Source organism: Camelus bactrianus, chromosome 10 (assembly GCF_048773025.1).
Source record: "Camelus bactrianus isolate YW-2024 breed Bactrian camel chromosome 10, ASM4877302v1, whole genome shotgun sequence".
NCBI lineage: Eukaryota > Metazoa > Chordata > Mammalia > Artiodactyla > Camelidae > Camelus > Camelus bactrianus.
In genome coordinates, this window is record NC_133548.1 from 70485208 (window position 1) to 70511269 (window position 26062).

Consider the following 26062-nt stretch of genomic DNA (forward strand, 5'->3'; position numbering starts at 1 on the left):
ACTTTACAGGAAGGACCAAGCAGAAAAGTACAAAAAACACAAGTAAATTAGAACTATTAAAGTGTACCTAAACTTATAAATAGATGTCACTGGCATTTCTAAACTATAGTGACCGTTTTTGAGTTGAGTTGACTACAAGTCACTATAAAAGAGTAAACAGTAAAAAAGGGTTTGAATGATTTTCCTCAATCACAGTTGAATTCAAAACATAAGACCCTATTATCATTCTTTTTTTCTCCTCCTTTTTCAGTTTTATTAGGTGGAATTATTACAGTTTGACTACACACACACATTATACTGCATGTAAATACATATACACCGTATACTGCCCACTTTTTTTTCCAGTTTACAGATATGTACTAATTATTAGATTAGATCTTTAGCATTTTAAGCTTACATAGTCATGAAAGGAATAAAGCCAACTACAAAATAAGAATCAACAGAATGCCGTAATCCAACCATAAAGGACAGTCAGATGTGCTTATACATATTCAAGAAATCAAAATAATAATTAGTTCGTGTCCCCATTATTAGTTATTATTTCTTAGATTCCTCATATAAATGATGTCAAATGGTATTTTTCTTTCTCTTTCCAGCCCACTTCACTTAGAATGACAATCTGCAGGTCCATCCATATTGCTGCAAATGGCATTATTTTATTCTTTTTTATGGCTGAGTAGTGTTCCATTGTGTACATTACCACATCTTCTTTATCCAGTCATCTGTTGATGGACATTTGGGTTGTTTCCATGTCTTGGCTATTGTAAATAGTGCTGCTATGAACATTTGGGTGCATGTGTCTTTTTGAATTTTATTTTTCTCCAGATATTTGCCTAGGAGTGGATTGCTGGATCACATGGTAAGTCTATTTTCAGTTTTTTAAGAAACCGCCATACTGTCCTCCATAGTGGCTGCACCAAACTGCATTCCACCAACAGTGTAGGAGGGTCCCCTTTTATCCACACACTCTCCAGCATTTATCATTTGTGGACTTTTGAATGATGGCCATTCTGGCTGGTGTGAGGTGATACCTCACTATAGTTTTGATCTGCATTTCTCTGACAATTAGCGATGCTGAGCATTTTATCATGTGCCTATTAGCCACTTGTATGTCTTCACTGGAGAATTGCTTGTTTAGATCTTCTGCCCATTTTTGGATTGGGTTGCTTGTTTCTTTGATATTAAGGTGTATAAGCTGTTTGTGTATTTTGGAAATTAGTCCCTTGTCAGTCACATCATTTGCAAATATTTTCTCCCATTCTGTAGGTTGTCTTTTCATTTTGTTGATGGTATCCTTAGCGGTGCAAAAGCTTTTAAGTTTAATTAGATCCCATTTATTTTTGCTTTTATTTCCAGCACTTCAGAAGCTGGTTCAAAAAATATATTGCTGTAATCCTATTATTATTCTTAATACTATTTTGTGTTATGTGGTTATTCTCCCCACAGCAAGAATAGGAAAATGAAAACATCCCTTATCTATGGTACACTGAGAGTTAAAAAACAAGCAGCTATCAGCCTACAAGGTCATAAATTATTTTTATCCTGTTTTTCATTTGTTACACTATATTTAATCTATAAATGTCTCTCTCACAAATTATAAGTCATCTTCAACCTTTCAATAAACAAGTGTGCACCTCACAGATCAGAAGGCTTTTTATATTCTTAAGACACTGGAAGGGACCACAAAGCACAAAATCACAGCAGCAGACTTTCTTAAAGATGAATAAACACACACACACACGTATATTTAGATTTGGAAAGTACATATTTGGAAAACACTGAAACTTATCAAGATATTGTATCGTTCTTAACATGCAAAATATAACTTAAAATGCATCTTTTTTCCTATTAAATGCTAAAACAATAATCCATAAAATAAAGTACTAAATAAAGGCATGATAAAAATGCTCCCTGCTGGAAAGTACATTCTTTCAAATGCATTCTCAGAGTAACTGAAAACATGTCCTGACTGTGCACTTACACTGTCTCTCCAGGCATGTGTGCGCACGCGCACGTGTGCACCCATGTGTGGGTCTTCTGACCAGATTACCTACTTTTCTTTCAATGAAGAAAAACCACTAGCTGAGTTCTCATCAGGCTGATACAGACTCAATTCTCAGGTCTTGTAAGTTTCTTCAATTACATATGTACATATTTATTTAAGAGGTCTTATCATGGGCTTTAAGCGTCAAAGATAAGCAATACTAAATCTTTTTGTATAGAGGAAACCTCCAAACAAACTAATAGAAGCTCGAACTTCCATTAGAGTATTTTAATGTGTCTTAAATAATTAACTGTCTGAAAAAATAAATGTTATTCATTAGTGAGAATTCTGATTCAACATACTGTACTGCAAAAAGAAAAACAGTGAAAAAATTAGGTGTTTAACCTATGTGAATAAAGCTTTAAAAATTCTGTATCTTCCCCTCAATTGCACTGAAAATCTGAAGTGATAATTTAAATGCTTAATAAGCCTCAGTTACACTTTAAAGTGATACCAGGCATGTGTTTAAAGGAAGGAATCAAAATACAGCAAGTTAATATATTTGCTTAATGTCGTTTAATTATTGTATATGCTACATAATAACATTTATGCAGCCCTATTGTTTTTTTTTTTTCCACATTAAGTTTTTATAAAGAAGCCAATTATAAAAAGTAGCATTGTGGATTTACTGCAAGAAATAACTTTGGGGTTATTTACTCGGCCAGGATGAAATCAGTGTCATCTTTTCTATTTTCTGGGTATTTAGACTTTACAATGAGAACTGATATTTCTGAGCGATAGCCCTGAGACCTTGCAGGAGTCTTACTTATCAAAGAAAAGATTCAATTATGTTCCTAACATTGTACTTGCCAGGGAAGAAAAGTAAGGGAACATACTTCACAAACCTCCTGAAGGAAAGCTGCAGTAACCTTCAGTTACCCAGATTCACACACCTAGATAATTCAGGTCTCCCATTTCTAAGTGATCTGTGCAATAAGGATTTATGGTACAAGACCATTTTACATGGTGGATTATTTTGATCTACTCCCAATGATCCCCAAGTTTATTACAGAATCAGAAGAGGCTTTTAATTAAAATTTTCAGGTAAGAGAATTACACATGTGGTATTTGAATCACCAGGAATGCTGAGTAAAATGAAAGAATCCAGCAATAACTGAAGGACTAAACACCCCCAGGAGGCTGGGTTTATCTTTTCAGACTCCAGGCTGCTTTGCAACAGAGGTTTACGGGCTGGATGGGTGGCTGGACTGGAGAATCTGAAGGCTGCCCACCAATCCTGACATCCTGGGATCTGTGGAATGATGACAGTTAACTGGCCAGACCTTGAGCCTCTCTGCTTTCCATTGTGCGTTCTCAGTACAGGGTGAAATAGTAAAAAGCACACAAATGCAAAATGCCACCAAAAGTAAAGAATCACAACAAGATCCTAAAACATACTGCATAAAACTCAATTATGTTCAGTATCAAGGCATTGATGAAAAAGGATGTTAGCTGCTTTGTGAATCCTGAATTCTTGCTTGCTCCCCTCTACCCCTCCACAAAAAAAAAAAAAAAAAAATCTTGTTCTACAAAGATGATTTTATCCACTGTTTTTCAAAAAAAAAAAACAAAACCCAAACCCTAGTGTTATCTCCCTGACTTACTAAGATTTGAAGAACCACTGTCCAAAGCTGGTTGGGGTCGGGTGGAAGGAACACCAACGTTCCCAGCTGCTCCTTAGCAGAGTAATTTGCATACGACAGGCCTTACATTACAGTTATTCCCAAACTCAGGAGAAACCATCAAGTGAAAGATAGTTCTAAATAATTCACAATCTTCCTGTAGAAACAGGTAAGGTTTTCCCCCCTTAATTTTTTTTTTTTTTTTTTTTACAAAATTCTCCTTATCATGAAGTGCTGCCTTTCTAGTTAAAGATTCCAAGCCACGCCGTCTTCTCTGCCTTAGTTCTCCACTCTGGCCACCCCCACGCAGCTGACTTCTCTCTCTAACACTTTCAGGGAGGCTTCCCTGCCCAACAGCCCTCTCCATATTCTGTATCTGTTCTGCAGATACGACTAATTTCTCCCACGTTCTGCCAGCTTCGGTGGTACTTTCTTAACCTTCCAATTTGTGTGTGTATGTGCATCCTCTGTTTTAGACTGTGAGCTCCTTTAAGGACAAAGCCTGTATTTCCCATTATTCACGTGTATCCCCGAAACTTAGCTCGAGCTTCACACACACTGGGCAGTCAGTCAGCATTTCCAGGGTAAATGAATACGAGTATGAAACACTATGATAATCAGAGCAATAACTGAGATACTGTTTTCCCTCTGAGACAGACACATGAGAACCAGGAGCCCCCAAAGGAATTCTTCAGGCTGATGCAAGATCCTTCTCTACGTACTGATGCAGGACTTCTGACAAAATCTGAAATAAGGAGAGGGGACGAGGCAGAAGATGTTGACTATCTTTTGGGTCATAAGAAGAACATACATGGGAAGACGAAGCTAAGAAAGCTTGAGCGCTTTACAGGACAAAACACACTGTGATATAAAACAAGGCAAAGCAAAACAAGACGGGCACTCCAGGATGTCTACCTCATCTCCATTTGCCCTGAAGGACCACTTTCCACTTTACCCTTGTCCTGTGAGCCTCCACTCTGGTAAGGGGTGGGGGCTGTGCCCTAGGGTCAGGGAGGGAGGCATATCGGCCTCCAGTGTGGCACTCACCATGCACTTCACTACAGGACTGATGCCCAGCTGGTCCTCTCACTCACCCATCCAAGGTAATCGCCTATTTCCAACCAGTCTCCGGTCTTAGGGACCCTCCGTGGCTTGTTCTGCACTCCCCACATCCAGTGGGAAAAAAAATCCTGTCCATTCTAGTCAAGAAACACTATTCCCCACTGCTTCGTAGGTTTTCATTTTCTCGCAACAGCTCCCTCTTTGAGCCACTGAGAGAGCCTGTACCTGACCCTTCTGTTACCTCACACATCTTCCGTATGTTGCAAGAAACCTCTTTCTTAAATCAGTTAAACAAAACAAACATCACAAGGACCTGCTTCAGATCTTTCCCGTTTCCTTCCCTCTTTCTTTTTTTCTCTTTTCTCTCTCCTCTTGATGATTCTTGATGATTGATAATATTTAAATTCCTTGGGTTCATCTACAAACTCCCTATAAATTGGCTCCAATCATTTTTCTCCAGCTTCACATCCTGCCACTCAAACTCATAGGCAAGTTTCTCCTATTACATTTACTGTCTGACATTTCTCTGGACATAATAGGACTTGTCACGAATTCTTTATTTGCACATACAAGTAATTCTTTTTTGTCAGGAGTGACCCTCACCACTTTTCACATGGAACACCCTCAGCCTTCAGCATCACCTGTCTCCTCCCTAAAGACACGTCCTCTGTCCTGTCGGATCTCCCAGTGTGCTGAACACGTCTTTGCAAAAGTGCTTACCTCCAGCTTCGTGATTTCCCCATTTTCCATCAGTCCCTCCCCGGCGTGCGAGATCCAGGTCTGACCTCTCTCTTATACTAAGCACACAGCCTGACACTTGCCCTGTAGGAAACAAGCACTCACTGTTTGCGGGATAAGTAAAAGCACACGGCATCCAATTCTCAAAGGAACAAAATGAATGTTAGTATGTTGTTCAGTTAGAGCGGAAACGATCTTTTTCAGACCATGGGTTAAACAGGCTTCGGGGGGCCAGCCTTGGAACCCAATGGGGGCTCGAGGGACTTTGTTCCTATGGCGACGGACATTCTCAGCTCCGAGCAGCGCACGCACCAGTGGACTCTGGAACACGACGCGCGCCCTCAAGGTTCCAAGAGGCCGAGCAGCGGGCACCGAGCCTGGCAGGCGGCCCCCAGCCCGGTGCGTGGCTGTGCCTCTCTGAGAGGTGAATGCACCTAAAAGAAGACACCCAGTCGTGAGGAGCAGCCGAGCCACCAGCGGGGACCAGCTGCAGGCCGCCAGCGCGCAGCCCAATGCCCTCCACCCACCCGGCCCGGCGGGGCCCGTGCCATGCTGCTCACTGTGTACTGTGTGCGCAGGGACCTCTCCGAGGCCACCTTCTCCCTCCAGGTCAGCCCCGACTTCGAGCTCCACAACTTCCGTGCCCTCTGTGAGCTCGAGTCTGGCATCCCCGCCGAGGAGCTCCAGGTCATCTACATGGAGCGGCTCCTCACCGACGGTCACTGCTCCCTGGGCTCCTACGGCCTCAAAGACGGCGACATGGTGGTTCTACTGCAGAAGGAGGACGCGGGGCGGACCGCCAGCCTGCCTCAAACGGACTTCCCCGGCACCGCCGTGCCGGGCACGTCCAGCCCCCGGCACCAGCATCACCAGCACCAGCACCAGCACCAGCGCGCAAAGCCGGCGCAGCGGGCCCGCGGCCTGGGCTCCGGCGGGAAGGCGACGTCGGCGCAGGGGCTGGACAGCCCGGCCCTGATCCGAAGCATGCTCCTCTCCAACCCGCACGACCTGTCCCTGCTGAAGGAGCGCAACCCCACCTTGGCCGAAGCCCTGCTCAGCGGAAACCTGGAGACCTTTTCTCAGGTCCTGATGGAGCAGCAGAGGGAACGGGCGCTGAGAGAGCAAGAGCGACTTCGCCTCTATTCTGCCGACCCATTCGATTTGGAAGCTCAGGCCAAAATAGAGGAAGAAATCCGGCAGCAGAACATCGAGGAAAACATGAACATAGCGATGGAAGCGGCTCCGGAGAGCTTCGGACAGGTGGCCATGCTCTACATCAGCTGCAAAGTGAACGGACATCCTCTGAAGGCCTTCGTGGACTCGGGCGCCCAGATGACCATCATGAGCCAAGCTTGTGCGGAGAGATGTAACATAATGCGGCTCGTGGACCGACGATGGGCCGGCATTGCTAAAGGCGTGGGCACGCAGAGGATCATCGGCCGGGTTCATCTGGCTCAGATCCAGATCGAAGGCGATTTCTTACAGTGCTCTTTCTCTATACTGGAGGAGCAGCCCATGGACATGCTTCTGGGGCTCGACATGCTCAGGACACATCAGTGTTCCATCGACCTGAAGAAAAACGTGCTGGTGATCGGCACCACTGGCACACAGACTTACTTTCTTCCCGAGGGCGAGCTACCTCCCTTTACGAAGCTGGTAAGTGGAACTGGGCGAGAAGAGTCTTCAGACAAGGAAGCAGCGGACACTAAGAAACACTCAGCCATGGATTCAGGACGAAGAAAGCGTTGAGACAGGTTATATATGCCACCACCTTGAGGGAGTCTCGGGTTTCAGGAAATTATAAGGCATGAGCTCACTGGCAATGTAATCATTAAAAACATCAGTACCAAGTGAACCTGGCCTTGGCACTAAGTTCTCAGAGCCGTCACTGCGTGAATTGTGATGGCTTGTTCTTGGCCCCTCCGTGTCCCTTACCCAAAACCCACTGAACCTTGCCCTGGGAAGGCTCCCCAAGTGATTTCCAAATAACCCACGAAAGGAAAACCAGCCTCTTTAGACACACTGTCCTATGAGGTTAGAGGGTGGTTTGTCCAAACCTGTGGCTGTTTTGCAGAATTCCCTGGGAAAAAAGCCACTGCGACAGATGCTGCAATGCACCCACACAGAATTATTTTAAATCAGCACTAGCAATTTCAGAGAAATGTGTTTACTTGCACAGATTCTGTTTTCTTTAGTAAAGGTATTAGCAATGCTTGGTCAATCACATTCTTGCCTTGATTAATACTGACAAATGTCTGTTTTGGACAGAATAAGGGCCAGTTTCCTCAGATTTTACATCTTCCCTTCTTCTGGACTCCCCTGAAGTCACGCTCACTGTAATCCACTCCTAAAAAGACTCTTTCTGCCATACTTGAGGAAGTTGATTTTATTTCTTCTAGGGTGTCCTAAAATAATTTCCTCTCTTCTCTCCATTCATAGAATCTCTGGTTGTAAAAGAAAAGCAATCAAGTAGATTTATTTTATTATTTTTTCTAATATCATGCTTCTTGGGAGCCTAGTGGTTGTACTGGAGCAGGACTGGGAGGTAAAGGCAGGCAGTAGTCCAGGTCCCCAAATAGTCTTTCTGGTCCTGCTTTCTGTATTAAGCTGCTGCATAAATATTGCTTGAACAAAGGGTTTCAATTTTAAAATAACATCTGAAGAATTCGGGAGGAGATCTCTAAGGCCTCATTCAGTGCTATGGTCCATGCTGACAAAGCTTACTCTCCATCACTTCTGATAGTGAGAAATGCAAGGTCCCAGACTTAATTACAATCTTGTGGCTACAACACCTGAGAAAAGGTTCTGCTGCCTGAGGCCGTCAGACTCAGAGAAAATGTTTCAGGGCAGTAATCCATCAAGACTAGTGCTAGAACACTGGATTTAAAGTAAAAAAAAAAAAAAAAAAAAAAAAGTATGTTCTGATTTTAGCTCTGTGTTAGTCAGGCAAGCCAGTTCATCTACAGTACAACTCAGATTTCTCCGAAAGCTGTTTCGAAGGGGAGGGCCATTTTCAGGAACTAAGATGACATTATGAACTAGGATGTCCTTTATCTGTTTTCCCAACAGGATCTAAAGCCACCCAAAGCATTCCCAAAAACTACGGGAAAAAAAAAAAATCCTCCCGTCTCATTACCATATGCCTTTCTTGGTCTGCTTCTAGGTTAAGACTTGACATTCTGTTTCTATAGAGTCACCCCCCACCCCATACCAGCCATCATCGGTTCACCTCCCGGTATTTCTTCCGTATTAGGTGTTCCTAGGCTCATATTATTTCCCCAGCTTGGTCTATATTTGCACCGAGGCTTACATCCAGTAGAGCTGCTTAAAGTGACCAATGGCAGACTTCTTTTCTTCTACTGTTTCCAGGGGACAAAAGTAATTGACAAAATGAAGGAAGAAATTCAGAGTAAAGCCAGGGATAAGCAATTAAATGCCTGCAAAAGATGGGAACTGGCCTGATAAATGCATGGATTCCTTCACAAATGAAAATAAACAAACTCCTCAGTATTTTTTGCTGGACTCAGCTTTCAGGGCCATTTATGCCAAAAAAAAAAAAAAAATCTCATTTGCATATGTCACATGGGGCATCTCAACTAAAGGTTCAGTATATGGTGTATCAGGATACTTAATCCGTAACAGCCAGCCAAAAATCACCAAACCTTTAAATGGACACTTTATATCACTTCAAATTTGACCACACTCACTCTCACTTCTCAGGAACATCACTTCTAACGTAGCTATGATATTTCAGGACTAGTCTCGGTTATAATTCTTTATTTCTTATTTTGAGTTGAACTCTGTTATTCCATAACTTCCAATAAGTTGGTCTCCATTCTTCCTTTTGTTATGAATACATTTAATTTCTCTGGCATGAGACAATCCTTCTATTATATGAAATCAATGTCACCTAACATAGTCTCTTTTGCAGACTTTCACCAGATTCTTTAACTGTTCCTCACTGGATAAGTCTGGACTCAGCTAAAAATTCCTGTCACGTTCCTTTGGACACATTCCAGCTTCTAAAAATATTACTTAAGTGAGTGGATTGGTAAATGAAACATACTTTTATTGAACTGAAAAGCAGTGATCTCAAAGAAAAATCAATAAGCAGTGTGAATTAATTAAGCAATGAAAAAATTCTTTAAGTATTATGAAATGTTAGATTATTTTCTAGTTTAGTTCTTTAAAAAGTTATATTTTATTATTTTAAAATATTTTAGACATGTTCCACTAATTGTACCCAAGGTATCCTGATCCAAAATTTTAAAAATATTGACTGACCTACCGGATCCTGATTCAAGTCTTTCTGATTTAAAATGCCACATTTTTTCTAATACATAACCTTCTTTGCCTGATACATTTCAACTCTAGATGCTGGCGCAAAACTGTTACAAAGTTATTTTATGGAGACTACCAAAACATTACCAGTTAAAATGGCATCAGAGTAGCAGTAATCAAAATAGACTCTACAATTATTTATTGAACACAAACGATTTCATAAGCACCGAGTCAGGCTTTTATAAGCATAAAAATGAATAAGGTACAGTTCCAGACCTCAGGATAATTACAACCTGGTAGGGGCAGGAGAAAGTCTTATAACCAACTAAGAACAAACCAGGGAGACATGCAATCAGTACTGTGTTGGTGCAAATGAAGAAATTAATTTTAATCAGGGGGTTATTTTTAAAATAAATAAGCAAGCCAGTAAAATGTACTTTCAATATGTCTAAAATGACCATCATTGATGCTAGGAAACAAACAAACAAAAACAGCACAGCACACTCTGCTCCTAAAGTTCAAGTTGCTAATATACACACAACTTACAAGTATCTACTCTCGGGAATTCACTACCTGGAAAACGACGAACAACTTTTCATTTTCTTTCTTCCTATTAGAAATCACGATAAAATAGACCACGTGATGAAACAGACCTCACCTGTTTAAAATAACAAACCATTTTAAAATTCCATTAAACCCTTGGTTTCACCAATGATCATTTAGATACCCATCTCACCTAAAAGAAAATCACTGTTGTTAATAAGCATGCATTTGAAGGTTGCAGCAACGCATTCTGCCACAGTTAAACTGGAAGACGGATAACATCTGAGATTAGCAGAGCTTTCATACAATCTTAACTTCTTTCTTAAAATATTGGTTCAAGATTTCTCTTGCTTCTAGAAGAAAATCCACTCCCCTCAAAGAAAAAGGCAAATCGATATTTTGTACGACTTCATCTTAGCTGCAAGTACTAAATGTTGCCTTTTTACGAGAACATTGTACTTCTTTCGGAGGGTCATTTGCTGACATCCAACATTCCATAAAGAAACACTTGAGTAAATGATGAGTCATCTGGGATTCACACCAGTTAACTGTTGATGAAGATATTAATCGATGCTAACATGTTATATAGTTATTCTTTGAGGTGAACAAGATCCTGGAAAGTCAAGGAAGAGGAACAAAGCTAAAGAGAAGTGAAGGAGGAAGAGGGGAAAGAACTACAGAATTCTGGGTTGCTTTTAACCAATTCTCTCTCGGCGGAAGGAGTGTTTCATCAAGTGGGTGGGGACTGGGCTGAGATGAAGGACTGGCTTCCCTTCCACGATACTTCATCCATCACTGGCAAGTTATGTAAAAGTGAAAACACTTCTAATGAGTAAGGTTTATTTTAAAAACATCACTAGAAAAATTACAAAGTAAATTCCTCCTATGTTGAAGTCCATAGAAGGCAACATGGGGGTTGTGGTCCAGATAAGAGTGAAGCGTGCATTTTCCTACTGTTAATTGATACACTGCAGCTGTCTCCAATTAAAATAGATGACAGTGACCAATTTAAGCCTATTCTAGGTTAAATCATCGCTTAAATACATCAAATTCTTATCCTACAACATCAATCACCATTCTAAAATCTTACTCTGCTGTCACTTTACTATAAGGACCCCTTGAGACAAAGAAAAATCAGTTTAAAATTACATTAATTCACATGTTCCCCTTTTCAAACTCATGTCATGTCTAGGGATTCAATTAGTCTATTGGTCAAAATGTATTAGTGTTTTGCATTCACTGATGTCACTAAAAATTCAATTTATTTTTCCATGAGCCTTGTCATTGTCCTATGCCATGATAAGGAAATATAAGTTATAGTCATAGCCTTTAAAAAAGTTTAAAAGTCCCATTAGAGGAACTAGAAAAAGTACAAAATAAATAATTCAGAAATAGTATTTAATTCAGTGCTGAATCATGAAATACATGATATGAGTTCAGGGGAATGAACCCCTGCTCCCCATCTGAGTTGCTAATTGCAATGGAACAGAATCCACTGTGCAAAGTTTTATGGAGCACCTACTGTATGCCAGGCACCATTTTAGAGGGGGGTTTCCTTGATGTGGGAAGAGTCTTCTGGTGCTCAGCTGGTACTCTGAGTGCAGCCAGTTAGGAGAATGTCCCCTCCTCAAGGATGAATCATTCAGGGTCCCTTTGAGATGACCCAACTAAGAGAACTAGAGTTAGCACATGGCTGATTCTCAGGCTAAACTTGAAGGGGAAACTTCTGGTCTCCTTCTGGCCCTGCTCGTGTTTCCTATTATGGGCTTACCCTTGGAGCGCTGTTCAGCAACTGTAAACAAACACTTTGCTTGAAACAGTTTGGGGCTTATACAATGGATGAACAACCAGCAGTACAGGCAGAAGAAATTATCTACCAGAGATGAGTCAGTCTGATGGAACATTTGTCACATATTTAAATTCCAGGGAACCAGAGAACAGGGGAATCTCATGGACAAGATACCAACCCACATGGCAGTTATATAAATATTTTGGCAATTAGAAAGCCTAGAATGGGGTCCAGAATTACCAATAAAAATCTAGTAAGTGCTGGGATTTCTGGAGTGATTATAATCTTGTTCATAATTACAGCTTTAGTCTTTAGCATTTGATGTGAGGCAAACAGTACCTATTTAATAAAGAGAGATTATGTGGATGAATAGGTGGACAAAGTTCCATTGTTATTAATACGTGGACATAGAAGAAGTGTGGCTTTTTATTTGACTGGTTTTTATATAAAAATTTGTAAGGTAAAACTGAATCACATCTATAGAGTAAGATTATCTTTGTGTAATTAGAATAAACATGTTCTGGTTTAAGAGCATGGCTGATATTTATATGTACAGATCTAAGTGTATGTGATTCAAGAAGGAAATCCTTAACATGCTTTTAGTCTGCTGGAGTTGCCAGTTGTCCCACACTAAGAGCAGTTTAACTAGTATTTGCAGTGGCCAAATCACCCTGGTTTGCCTGGGACTTGTCCTCATTTTAAAACTGAGAGCTCAGTGTCCCGGCAACTCCCTCAGTCCCAGGCAATGGCATATGTTTATGCAACTGAAAAAAACAAAATGAGTAGAAACTGACCTCAGAATTCAGGGGCATCATATAATCAAAATAGCTATGTAAATTATCTATGAATTTAGATTATCTTGGAGAAGCACTGATAAAACTAAATTATACCTTTTTTTTTTTTTTTTTTTTTTTTTAACAGTTAGATTTAGCCTATCTCCATCCTTACTCTAAGTCTCCGCAAGTAAATCCTAGGTTTGGAGTTTTTAAGGGAGTATCTGAACAAAGGAGCAGGAAAAAACTTCAGTAAGAAATACAAATGATAATAATGTTACCTCCAGGTTTTGTTTAACTATCACAGTGCTATTGAAGGTCCAGATGTAGTGAACAGGATAGAAGGCAGGTCTGTACAATGGGAAGCAGTGAAAGACAAGCAGATTTTGGGTAAAGACTTGTGCTCATAGGCTGCAAATGATGCCTAGAAGCAGCAGCTTTGCTGAGCATCTAGTTGAGGGCCCATGATTCTTCAGTAGAAAGCTACTGAACAGTGCTGGGGGGCTGGGAGGTAAGAAGAAGGAGCATGATGAGATCTGATGCTGCCATGCAGAGGTCGAGAAGGTTCTAAGGAGAAACAGGTCAGCCACTAACATCCAGGGTGCCAAATAATTTGAAGAAAAGCAAAATGGCAAAGTGAGACCTTTACCGTTGCCACCAAAAGGACAATACAACGTGCAACAAGGGCGGCACAAAAAAGCTGACGGCATCAGTGGAACATCAGAAACATGTATAAGGCAACTTTGGTTGTCAGCTGAACCAATGCAATTCAGTGTTTAATGACTTCAATTCAGTGTTTAATGACTTCAATTCAGTGTTTAATGACTTCAATTCAATGTCTAGTAGCTTCCCTTCCTGCCCATATTATCAAGAATTTAGAAATAAACAAGATTAAGAAAAAAATTACATACATAGACTGGAACCAGTGCTTTAAGCTTCGTTCCATCAGAAATAACTGCATAAAGATAAAAGCAACAGATGGGCAGTTAGAGTAAAACAGAAACAGAGATATTCTCTGCTCAAACACCGCCAACTGCCATCACTCAGCCTCCTAGGCAGTAACTGACAGAAAACAATCTCATTGATATTCCATAAGCTAGAGGAGTTTATGTGCCATATGGCTAGGCTTCCACTGTCAAAGCTTTCTTATATAACAATTCTCAAGTGTCTGATCAGAAAATGTCTCCGTTAATACGAGAAACGGAACCAGAGCTTGCTCCTTTTCTTTAAGTGCTCCGTAACTAGGAAGTCTGTTTAAGTTTTATAAAAAATGCAAAAACCTTTCCATGCCATCCACCCAGTCTCAGTGATCCAGGTTAATTAATTTTTTAAAAGCGATTGAGCAAAATTTCCAAAGAACAGTGAGTATACACTACTAAATGCTTTCTTGTTTTGAAAAACCACTGAAACGTATTTCAGGTTGTAGCCAAGTGCTACAAAGGCACGTGTGGGAGTTTCAAGTTGTTTAACATCCGCATTATAAATTTCCATATTTGTGACGTCTAAAAACCTTGGCAGCCAAGTTCACAGAACAGGTTAGTGATTCACATCCTCTAGTTGAGATGCCATGAAGCACAGGTGAAGAGGACGGATTAAATTCTGTTCGTTTATAGTTGGCCACAATGGTGAGTTCACAGCCAAGGTGAGTCTGCTATAATTTTGATAGTGCTGAAGAGGCACTGGCTTACTTTACTCTACCAAGACATAAACGAACAAATGGAGCACACATTTCTGAGAGGACTACAGAGATTTCTGGACTCCATATGGTAATGTCTCATCAGTGCAAAGCTGGCAGGGTTTCTCTTCTAGGAACATTTTCTGAATTATATAGTTGTATTTTAATAACTTTATTAGCTACTCTAAAAAGCACAGGCATTCAAAAGCTCTGTTTCTAGGAGGCCCTGTCTTCATCTTGAGGATAACTTGCTGACCCAGAGGAATCTGACCAACTAGGTAGGTAGAAAAAAACAACTCTAAATAGAACATATTAAGGGACAAATTGCTCGAGAACATTTACAAGATCACAGAAACAGACAGGTCAGGCTAAACACTAGAACTCTGATTCTAAACCTGTCACAGTTATCTTTCTGTTATCTTCCTCCTCAAATGAACAAAACTCATATTTTTAACTAACTGCTCACTGTTCTGACTCTGAGTTCACCTCAAACATTTTATACCTTCTTGTTCTCTCTACAGTGTCCACGGAAGTGGAAACCAGTCTCACTGGCAGGCCACCAAAACCCTACTCACGGCCAGGCAAATGTGTGTGTTTTATAAGTACCCCACGTCACTTTTAGCTCCCGAAAGACTATCATCCTTTGCTGCCGTTCTCAAAGCTACCTTGTTCTCAGGCCACACAAATATAACGTGAAAGTATGCTGACAGGTAAGTCCAACAGGCTGCAAGTTATCCATTTGTTCATTGAATGACTAGTCAAGAGTCCACAATGCTGAGTCCCAGGTGCTGGTATGGCTTTAGGAGTTACAAAAACAGTGGTACCAACAATGACAAAAGAGTTGTCCCCTTGAAGCTTATTTTCCAATGGAGGTTTCAAATGATAATAAAATATAATAATGATGATGCCGTCATTTACATAGCACTTCTTCCATGAGCCATTTCTCTTAGGCACATTATACATTTTAAGCCACTTTATCTTTTTAACCATCTGTAGTTATTAAACAATATCTCCGTTTTAGAGGTTAGGACACTGAGGAAGAGAGAGGTTAAGTCAGTTGTCCATGGTCACAGTAAATGGCTGCATCTAAGAACTTGGGATCCAGAGTTGATGCATTCAACCCCTCTACCGTATTACTTCTCGATAAACGTCTACGATGTCAAGTAGAGAGACATCCTGTGAGTAAGAGTAAAGTATCAGGACGGAACAGAGAGCAATGGAAAAGTGTGTGCAACTTCAGCTAAAATGGACAGAGCAGGGCTTTCCGACGAGACGGTACCTGAGGAGAAGCCTAGATGTCAAGAGAGAGGGACGCTTGGACTCTTGAGAAGATCTGGACAGCCAAGACCAAGGCCGTAAAACAGAAACAAACCAGGAGTGCCAAGGAAGAGCAAAAAGGTCAATGTTTCGGGTGAATGAGGGAATAATCCAGAAAGGGTTCAACACGCAAGGCCTCATAGTCTGAACAAAGGCTCTGGATTTCATTCCAGATGTTGTGGGAAGCCATTTAAGGGGTTTTAAGCAAGAGAAGACATTTGGTTTATTTTTTTATACTTTTCTCTGTTTGCTTTGTTTAAAACAGAAGAGCTCAGGACTTGGCCCTTGAGAAGTCCAGTATCTACGGTCTGAGCAGGGAGACGGGGGGTGGCCAGCAAAGAAGCCTAAGAAAAATTAAGAACATGGGAGGAAAATAAATAAAATCACATCCACGAAGCCAGACGAAGAAAAGGTTTCTTGAAGAAGGGTGTGATCGCTGTGTCCAGGACTGCTGGGAGGTTAGGAAGAGGGCTGGGGACGCGTGACCAGATTTGGAAGGTGGAGGCTGTTGGTTATGGACAAGAGTGACTTTGTGGGCGTGCTGGGTAAAGAAATCTTAGCCTGAGGAGGTTGACCAGTTAGTTGGAGCAGAGCAGGGAGAGCGAGGACTGCCAGTTCTCTTTGGAAAGAGTTCCTCCAGGGAAGCAAAGAAACACCAGAGCAGATGAAGGGGCCAGGAGGGTATTTCCTTTCTAGGAAGGTAACTGAGGATGACCCAGTGGGAGGGAGGAACTAAAGAAGCAAGAGAGAACAAGGGTAGGTCAAGAGGCACAGTCCTTGGAGCCTGTCAGTCATTCTCAGTGAAGTGAGCCAGAAAGAGAAAGAAAAATACCATATGAGATCGCTCATATGTGGAATCTTTTAAAAAAGGACACAAATGAACTTATCTACAAAACAGAAATAGACTCACGGACATAGAGAACAAACTCGTGGTTTCCAGGCGGTTATGGGGGTGGGAAGGGATAAATTGAGAGTTTGAAAGATGGACCTCTCGGGGAGTGGTGGAAATGTTAGCTGTCCTGGTCGTGGTGGTGCTTTACCGGGTGTAGACATCTATCAAAATTCATCAAATTGTACATCTGAAATATGTGTAGTTTACTGAACAGGAACCACACCATAATAAATGTGTTAAAAAAAAAAAAAAAGCACAGCCCTGGCACACGAGGGAAGGACCGGTCCTCAGACAGGAGTGGAGAGTTCACTGCTTGTGATGGGAAGGCAGGGAGAGCACACTGGGGTCAAGGCAGGCAGGCTGGTGGACCTGATGGTGCGAAGATGAACTGCTTCTCCTCTATCTCCTATTTTCCCAGTGAAATGAGAAGCGAGGGCACCAGTTACGGGTAAGATGAAGGAGGGAGTGTTGAAGGATTGAGAAGTAGGGAGAAGGTATGAAATAGTCATTTTAGAGCATAAGCAAGTTGCTCAGCAGGAACCACTGGATAGGGAAGGTGGGCGTTTTAGTTCTCGCAACAATTTTTTTTTTTTATTGAGGTACAGTCAGTTTACAATGTTTTGTCAATTTCTGGTGTACAGCACAATGCTTCAGTCATACATGAACATACATACATTCATTTTCATATTTTTTCACCATAAGCCACTACAAGGTATCAAATATATTTCCCTGTGTTATATAGTATAAACTTGTTTATCTATTTTATACATACCAGTCAGTATCTGCAGATCTCGAATTCCCAGTTTATCCCTTCCCACCCCCCTTCCCCCTGGCAACCACAAGTCTGTATTCTATGTCTGTGAGTCAGTTTCTGTTTTATATATAAGTTCATTCATTTTTTTTTTTTTTTAGATTCCACATATGAGTTACATCATATGGTATTTTTCCTTCTCTTTCTGGCTTACTTCACTTAGAATGACAATCACCAGGTCCATCCATGTTGCTGCAAAAGGCATTATTTTATCATTTTTTATGGCTGAATAGTATTCCATTGTATAAATATATACCAAAGCTTCTTTATCCAGTCATTGGTCAATGGACATTTAGGTTATTTCCATGTCTTGGCTATTGTAAATAGTCTAGCGCCAGTTTTTGCCACTTACTGGACACATACCTTGATGCAAGACACCAAACCTCTCTGGGCCAGAGTTTGCTACTACGTCAAGTGACAAGGTGTGAATGTGCTCCACTCGAGGGCACCCACAAAGGTGTGAGGTGCTTTGGGTTGTCCAAGTGACTCGAGCCATTCAGAACTGTAGGTCCAAGGTGCTCCATGTCCTTTATGGAATAATCCTGTAAGACAAACGCCTGTTCCTCCCAAATCCCCAGCAGTGCTCACCCCTGGTGAGAAAAATGGGTGCAGTGGGTCACACCAGGCACCCTCCCAACTCTAAGACTGTGACTGCAACTAGGTGTTGATGTCAGGGGAGGAAAGCTCCTAGGGATGGATAAACTGCACGCCCATCTAACTCACCACCAACAATCCTCACCCGCATCCCCCCAGAGCCTTTTTGAGACTGAGAATAGGCTGCTAGCCAGACAAAACAAACAGAAGTTGAGCTTGCCCTTGTTACCTCCTCAGGCCTTCAAAGGTACTAATGAACATTGAAACAGTCTACAGATTACAGCCAAGAAAAGAAAGAGCCAGCACAAGGTGATCCAGAAAGGAAAAATCAGCCCTCCATTATTACAGAAACCATTGTCAAGAATGAGCACAGTAATTAAACAGAAATGCTGCCGGCACCAGTGCCCAGTAGTAGCTAAGGAAGTTAGGTACCCAGTATTGCCAGTGTCACAGTAGCATCTCCCTACCGTAAAACAAGAACAAATTACTTTAATTGTATTGACCACAAGGCCCCCAACATGAACTGAGAATTGGTTGACAAGGACAGGGCAATTTTTAGAGGCAATATATCAAACTCTACTCAAAGGACCAGTGGGGTGCCGTAGGCATGGCTGTTAGTGACCTTTCTAGTTGACACCTTCATTAACGATGTGGAAGAGGAAACCCAGCATGTAGATGGATTTACAAAAATGATTCCACCTTGGGAGTTGTTCCAAGTGCAAGCTTCCAACCTCACAGTAACCACTTAAGTGGAAACGAATATAGACTTTCCCGGTAAGATTTAAATTTCAAGGCAGTCAATTATACAGCGAGATAACACAATCAGATACGAAAGATTCCAGGTGAAAATCTTAAAGAGTAGGATGGTGATTCCCATGGGGGGAAAAAAACCAGTGATCACACAGTTTCTCAAATAGTTTTAATGCTGACATTTATTGAATAAAAATGCTTGCCAGATATGACAAACAGTACTGTTTTACCTATAGAATGTAATCAATATAGTAAAAATACATAAGTAGCGAAGTGCTTATCTTTGGATTTTTCAAAAAATTTAAAAAACATTTTTTGGGGGGGAGGTAATTAGGGTTTTTTTTATTTTTGATGGAGGGACAGGGGATTGAACCTGTGACCTCATGCATGCTAAGCACACGCTCTACTACTGAGCCATACCCTTCCTCTTAAAAAACATTTTTAGTACCACCTTTTTTATTGAGGTAAAATTCATTAACAGGAAATTAATTATTTTTAAGAGAATTTAGTGGCAGTTAAGTACAGTCACAATGAGATGCCACCACCACCTCTATCTAGTTCCACAACAATGACACCGTTTCATCGCTCCACAAGGAAAGCTTGCACACGTTCAGCAGTTGCTCTACCTTCTGCCCTCCTCCTCGCCTCTGCCACCAGTGTGTTCTGTCTCTATGGATTTATTCTGGCTATTTCATTTAAATAGAATCATACAATATACAAACTTCTGTGTCCGTTTCTTTCACTTAGCATAATATCTCCACCTTGAAGCGTGTATAGGTACTTGGTTTCTTTCTATGGTTGAAGCCTATGGTTACATTATAATTACAATGTTAATTTCAAAGTATTGTGCGGCCCGACCTCCCAGTTCTGATGCCAACAATAAACAGAACCCAGCAGAAATCCAGCAAGACCTTCCTTAGTCTGATTACTGGAACTCTTTAAGGAAAGAAGAGCTCTTTTGAGCTTATTTTATTAATCTTACCATCAGGAATTTTGCATGAAACTGAAGACTTTACTGCTGGAAAGCCCTTTCTTTACTTCTTAAGTGATATTTAGATCTTTAATAATGAGACATAACAAATATCCATGAATTATTGACCAGCTGGAAGCTTCGGAATTCCCTAGTGGGGCTGTAGCAGGTGCGCGGCAAATGGCTATTGAGTGAATTGCGGTAGGAATCAAAAAGACTATGTGGGGGTTCTTCTTGTTTGTTTATTTGCTTGTTCTTTTCTATCCAACTAGGGCTAACGCAACGTGGCTGACATGAGCAAGCTGAGAGAGTTGTTTCTTTTTCTAGTGTCAATCACATTGATTCTCAAAGTTATCAGGAACCCGCTTCCAAACTGGTAGCCGGATCCACACTGGGCTGGTGGAACAGACTGCTTTTGTATGAAATGCCCTGGGTAGGCTACTGAAAAAATAATCAGAGATCTTTTCTTCTTTCTTTTTTAATCTACATCCCTATCCTGTGGGATCTTCATTCTAACTACATCTAGCACAGAATTTCTATGTTCTATTCACTGTCAGAGGCACAGTAAAGTAATTTATGAGATAGAATGTAGGTCTCAACTGAGATTTTCCATGCAATGATTTTTAACTCATACTTTCCCCATTATTTGGTTTATATACTTACGATTTAATTGAACAAATACTTTCTTATTAAGAAACGAGGAAGAGTGAACTTCTCTTAACAACCTCAGTCCACTGAAGAAAGACAACAACCTAACTTGAGTTCCTAATGATACCTTTAAAGAAAAATATGTGTCCTTTTTGTATTGTAAGAGTTTTCAGAAAGAATACTAAGAAGCTTAGAGTCCATTTATAATGTATAATTTTCCTCCAAGGAGACATTATTTTGTTCTGTCTGTACTTTAGATAGTTAGGCATAAACACTAGGCAAAATAACTGAAACGGAACTCTTCTTTGTGTCTGTCTTTCAAATATCTGCATTTTAAAAGCTGTGATCATTTTATTTACTCAGTTTAAGTGAGATGGTAATTCATTCCTGCAGAAATTTAATAGTTGCCCAAAAGCTTCTAGAATATAATTAGCTTACCATAAAAAATGTTCCAGATCGGTATGCTATTCCTATGGAAATGTGTTAAACGGCTGTAATAGGTATAAATTGAAGATAAAATTAGTTACATCCGTGAATGTAATTGCAGTCATCTATAAAACCAATTGCATACACATAAAAATGAAACTTTTGAACCACATCAGTTATTTGGAATATAGTTTATAATGGAACAAGAAACATACTCAACAGAGCAGGGTTTAGAAATACTTGCCTAACCCAGAAAAATCAAGCCAGATACGGTGCTGAGACACAAAACAACACATGCTCAGTGTAAAATTTGATGAATCTATAAAATTGCTTGGAACAATGTCCCCCTCTTCTGAAGCTTCCAAATTGCAGGGCAGTCTTGGTTATAATGGGATTTTGCCATAGAACAGAGAGAAACAGACCCACATACAGCCAGGGGCAGAGCAGAGACCCTTTAGGGAGGTAGAAGACGTAGGAATTACAGACACAGCAGCAGAGGCCAGCAAAAGAAGCGGCGTGTTGCTTTTCGTGAGGTCAACTTGCTGGAAGCCCACGATGTCCACCACGCCAACACCACCAGGAGGCAGACGGAGTGTCCCCAGAGCTCTGCATCAAACACTGCACAGCCAACACTGCCGTACCTGGATTACACGTTTCCTTCACAGATGGATTTTGACTATTGGGAAAGAAAGACTGGGAAGGAGGAGGAAAGCTTCATGTTTCTGGGAAATAAAGTTCTGGGGAAACGACAGCTGCGCATCTGCACTGCACCCTTCGCAGTCTGGGTGTTCGGTGTCCTCACCCCCACATACACGAATGCCTTCACTGGTGATGCTCTAACTCCTTACTTCTACCTGACGCTGGTCAAAAGTGACGAAATAATCTATTTTCCCCACTAAATATGTGATAAGTTAAAAGAAACAGAGCAACCATAACAAAAAAACAGACCAAAAAAATCTTGAGTGGAAAACACAAAGGTACATATGAAACACGGATAAAAAGCATATACAATCATATTAGAAAGAGATTAAACACAGGGGCAATGAGGTATCACTGGTAACATCAGACTGGCAAAGTTAGACACTGAGAGTAGGAAGGGAGCGACAAGTTTAAGACACAGGAGAGGGGAAGGTAGTGACAGCAAATGTAGAGAATGTCTGCTAACTGTTTTTAGTCCAGGGGAGGAGCAACAGAGCGCTTCCAGAGGACAATGCAAGGACAAAGGAACAGTGCTGATTTGGTTTTAGGTGGGAGATACCAGAGTCAGTTAAAATGCAAAAAGAAACCGCAGGAATGGTGAGAGAGAGCCAAGACAGTAGGGGTACCGGGCAAGAATCCCAGAGAGGAGGAGATGCCACAGGGGGACCAAAGCAAGAGGGGGGCCAGGCCTCAGGCACAGCAAGTTCCTTAACATCCCTAAGCCCCATCTCTTAACTTTAAATTAAGATCAACAGTATCTATCACTTAGAATACATTATGCAAATAGCATCTGACACATAAGAGTTTATTTTAATTAAAAATGTTTAATACGCACACTCCCTGTTACCACTGGTGGTGGCTTTTATGCAAATGTCATATTACGTTCAAAAGCGAATTTCCTAGCAGGGGAAAAGCATGCATTACCCTGCTGTAACACAAAACAGCAACTCACTTCAAAGAATTCATTACAAGGGATTCACATATGCAAATGTTATTTAACCTATAAATAACATTTATGTTTAGATTTACATCGCATATGCTATATATGTGGTACACACACATACACACACACGCACACACACACACACACACACACACACACACACACACACACACACACACACACACACACACACACACACACGTTAACAGTCTGGAGAGCAAAGTCAGATTCAGCAGCAAGAATTTACCGGGAAGAACGTAGACGCTGGAATCACAGACGTGGGTTTGGATTCTGGCTCTGTCAGTTTCCAGCCCTTTCTCACTCCTTGCTATATGTTTGACATTTAGTCTGGCGGCTGACTTAATAAATATTTGTTGGAAGAATAAATGAAGAAAGTTCCTTAACCCCCTGAGCTTTGGCTCCCTTATGCGTAAACAGAACTAGTAACACTTCTAACTCAAGTGTGTTTCAATGAATCGAAGTAACATGTTTAAGCAGTAATACAGTGCCTGGCCCACAGCTGGAGCTACCTGGTGAATATCGATCTTTAGCAGTGACAGTTAAAAAAAAAAAATCATTATTTGAAGAATGAACAGAAAGGTTTAATGAGTCAGAGCTGTACTATTAAAATCTTAAATACACTATGAATGTGACCGGTTTAAAATATCTGTTTACTTGGAGTAACTTTTCCAGATTTTTTACTACAGTGACATCATAGCTGCTGACGTGTTATTTCCTGAGTTTGAGTCCTTCGGAGGTGCCGACCGCAGGGACTCTGTGCTACAGAAATTACTACCGAGCACAAAGGTAACAGCTCCGTTGCCATAGCAACCGCCTCTCTCTCACTTGCTCTCTTCATTTGGACGTACTTCCTTCCTAAGAAAACACACACACACACACACACACACACACACACACACACACAAATAAAAACCCTGAGAGTAATTTCTATTTTTTTTTGCCTTTTAAAATAATATGCCAACTTACTTATAACTTAGATGACTGATTTCTTGAATATGTGTGAGCACATGTGACTGTCCTTTATGCATTAGGTCCTTTACCGCATTCTGTTGATTCTTATTTTGTGGTTGGCTTTCTTCCTTTGATAACCATGTAAGTTTAAAAAGCTAAAGCTCTAATCTGATCTTAGAAACAATGATCAGCACATGTATGTAAACGAAAAAAATTGCAGTGTACTAAATATGTATTTACATGCAATATAATGTGTATGTGCAGTCGAACTAATAATTCTACATAATAAAACTGAAAAAGGAAACAAAAATGCCTAATAAAAACCGCAAGTCAAGAAGCAGAGCCCGACTATCCGCCTCAAACGCCAAGTTAAAAGCTGAATCTGTAATCTGATATAAAACTGGCAAAACCCCTCTTTACCCCAAACTGATTGTTGTTTGTCTTTACCTGCACAAGTCTATCAAACAGTTAAGATTTTTTAAATGTAGACTGGGAAAGAGGGATGAAGTAATCCATACACGTGTCAGATTATCTACAAATATAAATCCATCAAATGTCCCAGTTGCATTTTCCTATATTCTTCCCCTGCGTTACAGATGACAGAATATTGAATACGGCGCGGTGGCTTTATCTGCACTGTCACGTTTTGTCTGGACATGCGCAGTGAGTTGAATAGTGTCCCCAAGAGAGATGTTCAGATCCTAACCTCCTGTAGCTGTAAGTGTGACCTTATTTGGAAACGGGGTCTTTGCAGATGTAATTATGTTAACGATCTTGGGATTATGTCACCCTGGATTCAGGGTGGGCCCCAAATTTAAGGACTGGTATCCTTGTAAGAGAAAGGAGAGGAAGATCGGGGACACAGAGACAGAGAGGGGAAGTCCACGTGAGGATGCAGGCAGTCACTGGGGTGACATGGCTACACGCTAAGAAATGCCAAGCAGGGATGGTGGCAGCCACCAGAAGCCCAGAGAGGGGCCTGGAATGGACTCTCCGTCCCAGTTCCTGAAAGGAACCAGCCCTGATCACACCTTGCTTTCAGGCTTCTGCCCTCAGAGCTGTGAGACTACATTCCTGTTGTTTTAAGCCCCTCAATTTGTGGTAATTTAATAAAGCAGACCTGGGAAACTTACACAGCCTTCAACAAGCTAAGGAAAGTGAAGAAAACTGACTTTTGTTGAATGCTGACTGTGCACCAAAAGCCATACTAAGTGCTCTGCATTTAATCTCACGAAATCCTGGGGAGAAAGAACTGTTCCCTTCTACAGAAGGAGAATTTAAGGCTCAGAGAAGTCACAGTCTCTAATATTACTACCACTCAGGTTCTTCTAATTAATTATGGATTAAAGTAAAACATATTTTTGAGTGGTATTATAAATATTATATACTTGAGCAAAAATATTTTTCCCTCTATAGCATGACAGCTACTTCTAAGAAAATTCATCAAAAATTGCCTTTTAAAGCAATGATTTCTTTCCATATTTATTCAAAAATAAAAAGTTTAAATAAAGTTTAATAAAAACCTTAAAACTACTATTCCATACAAATGTCAACTACATTTTACGTACTAATGAACACTTAGAAATTGAGTTTAAAACTTCTCAATATTATCAAAAACCATGAAGTTCTTATGTATAAATCTAACAAAATGTGTGTAAGATTTGTACGCAGAAAACTGCACAACACTGATAAGAACATTTAAATACTGGAAGATCCAATACTGTTAAGATGTCATCTGTAATAATTTGATATATAGAATCAAAGTAATTTCAATCCAAACCCAGCAGGAATTTTTTTGTGGGTCAAAATTGATGATCTGATTCTACAATTTATACAGAAAACAAAGGGTCTACAAAAGCTAAATTTTGAAAAAGAAAAACAAAACTGGAAGTCTCAGAATATCCCATTTCAAGACTGATGACAAAGCTGCAGTCATCAAGATGGTCTGATCAATCAAGGCAGCCACATTGATCCATAGAACACGACAGAGAGCCCAGAAATAGATCCTTACATACACGGCCAGTGGATTTTTCAACACAGATGTCAAAGTGATCCAACGCAGAAAGACCTGCCTTTTCAACAAATGGTACTGGAACAATAAGGCATCCATATGCTACACAAATTTTTTTTTAACTCAAAATGGATCACTGACCTTAAGTTAAACCTATGAAAATTCAAGAAGGAAACCTAAGAGAAAATTTTCATGACAAAAATTAGGCAAAGATTTCTTAGATAGAGCACAAAAAAGCGTGAACCCTAAAAGTAAACAGAATTGATAAATTTGGCCTCATCAAAATTGAAACTTCTTCCAAAAAGCACTTTAAGAAATCAAAAAACTTCAGACAGGGAGAGATTATTTGCAAAATACATATCTGAGAAATATTCATATATATAACATTGAAAACCTTTTACAATTTAATACTAAGAAAAACTAAAACCCAATACATACTGGGCATTAGGTCTGAAGAGACAGTTCCCCATAAAGGTGTGAGTGGTACCAAAGCACATGGAAA

The 26062-nt window shown here is 40.6% G+C and overlaps 2 protein-coding genes across 3 annotated transcripts in view; one reads left to right on the top strand and one right to left on the bottom strand.

Moving 5' to 3' along the window:
• PDGFD (platelet derived growth factor D) overlaps positions 1-26062 on the bottom strand; it is a 224432-nt gene that overhangs the window by 103189 nt on the left and 95181 nt on the right. The gene's annotated exons all lie outside the window — the stretch shown is intronic.
• On the top strand, positions 4754-9412 carry DDI1 (DNA damage inducible 1 homolog 1). The gene has a single exon (XM_074372956.1). The coding sequence runs from the start codon at positions 6016-6018 to the stop codon at positions 7213-7215; it is 1200 nt and encodes a 399-aa protein (XP_074229057.1). The 5' UTR covers positions 4754-6015; the 3' UTR covers positions 7216-9412.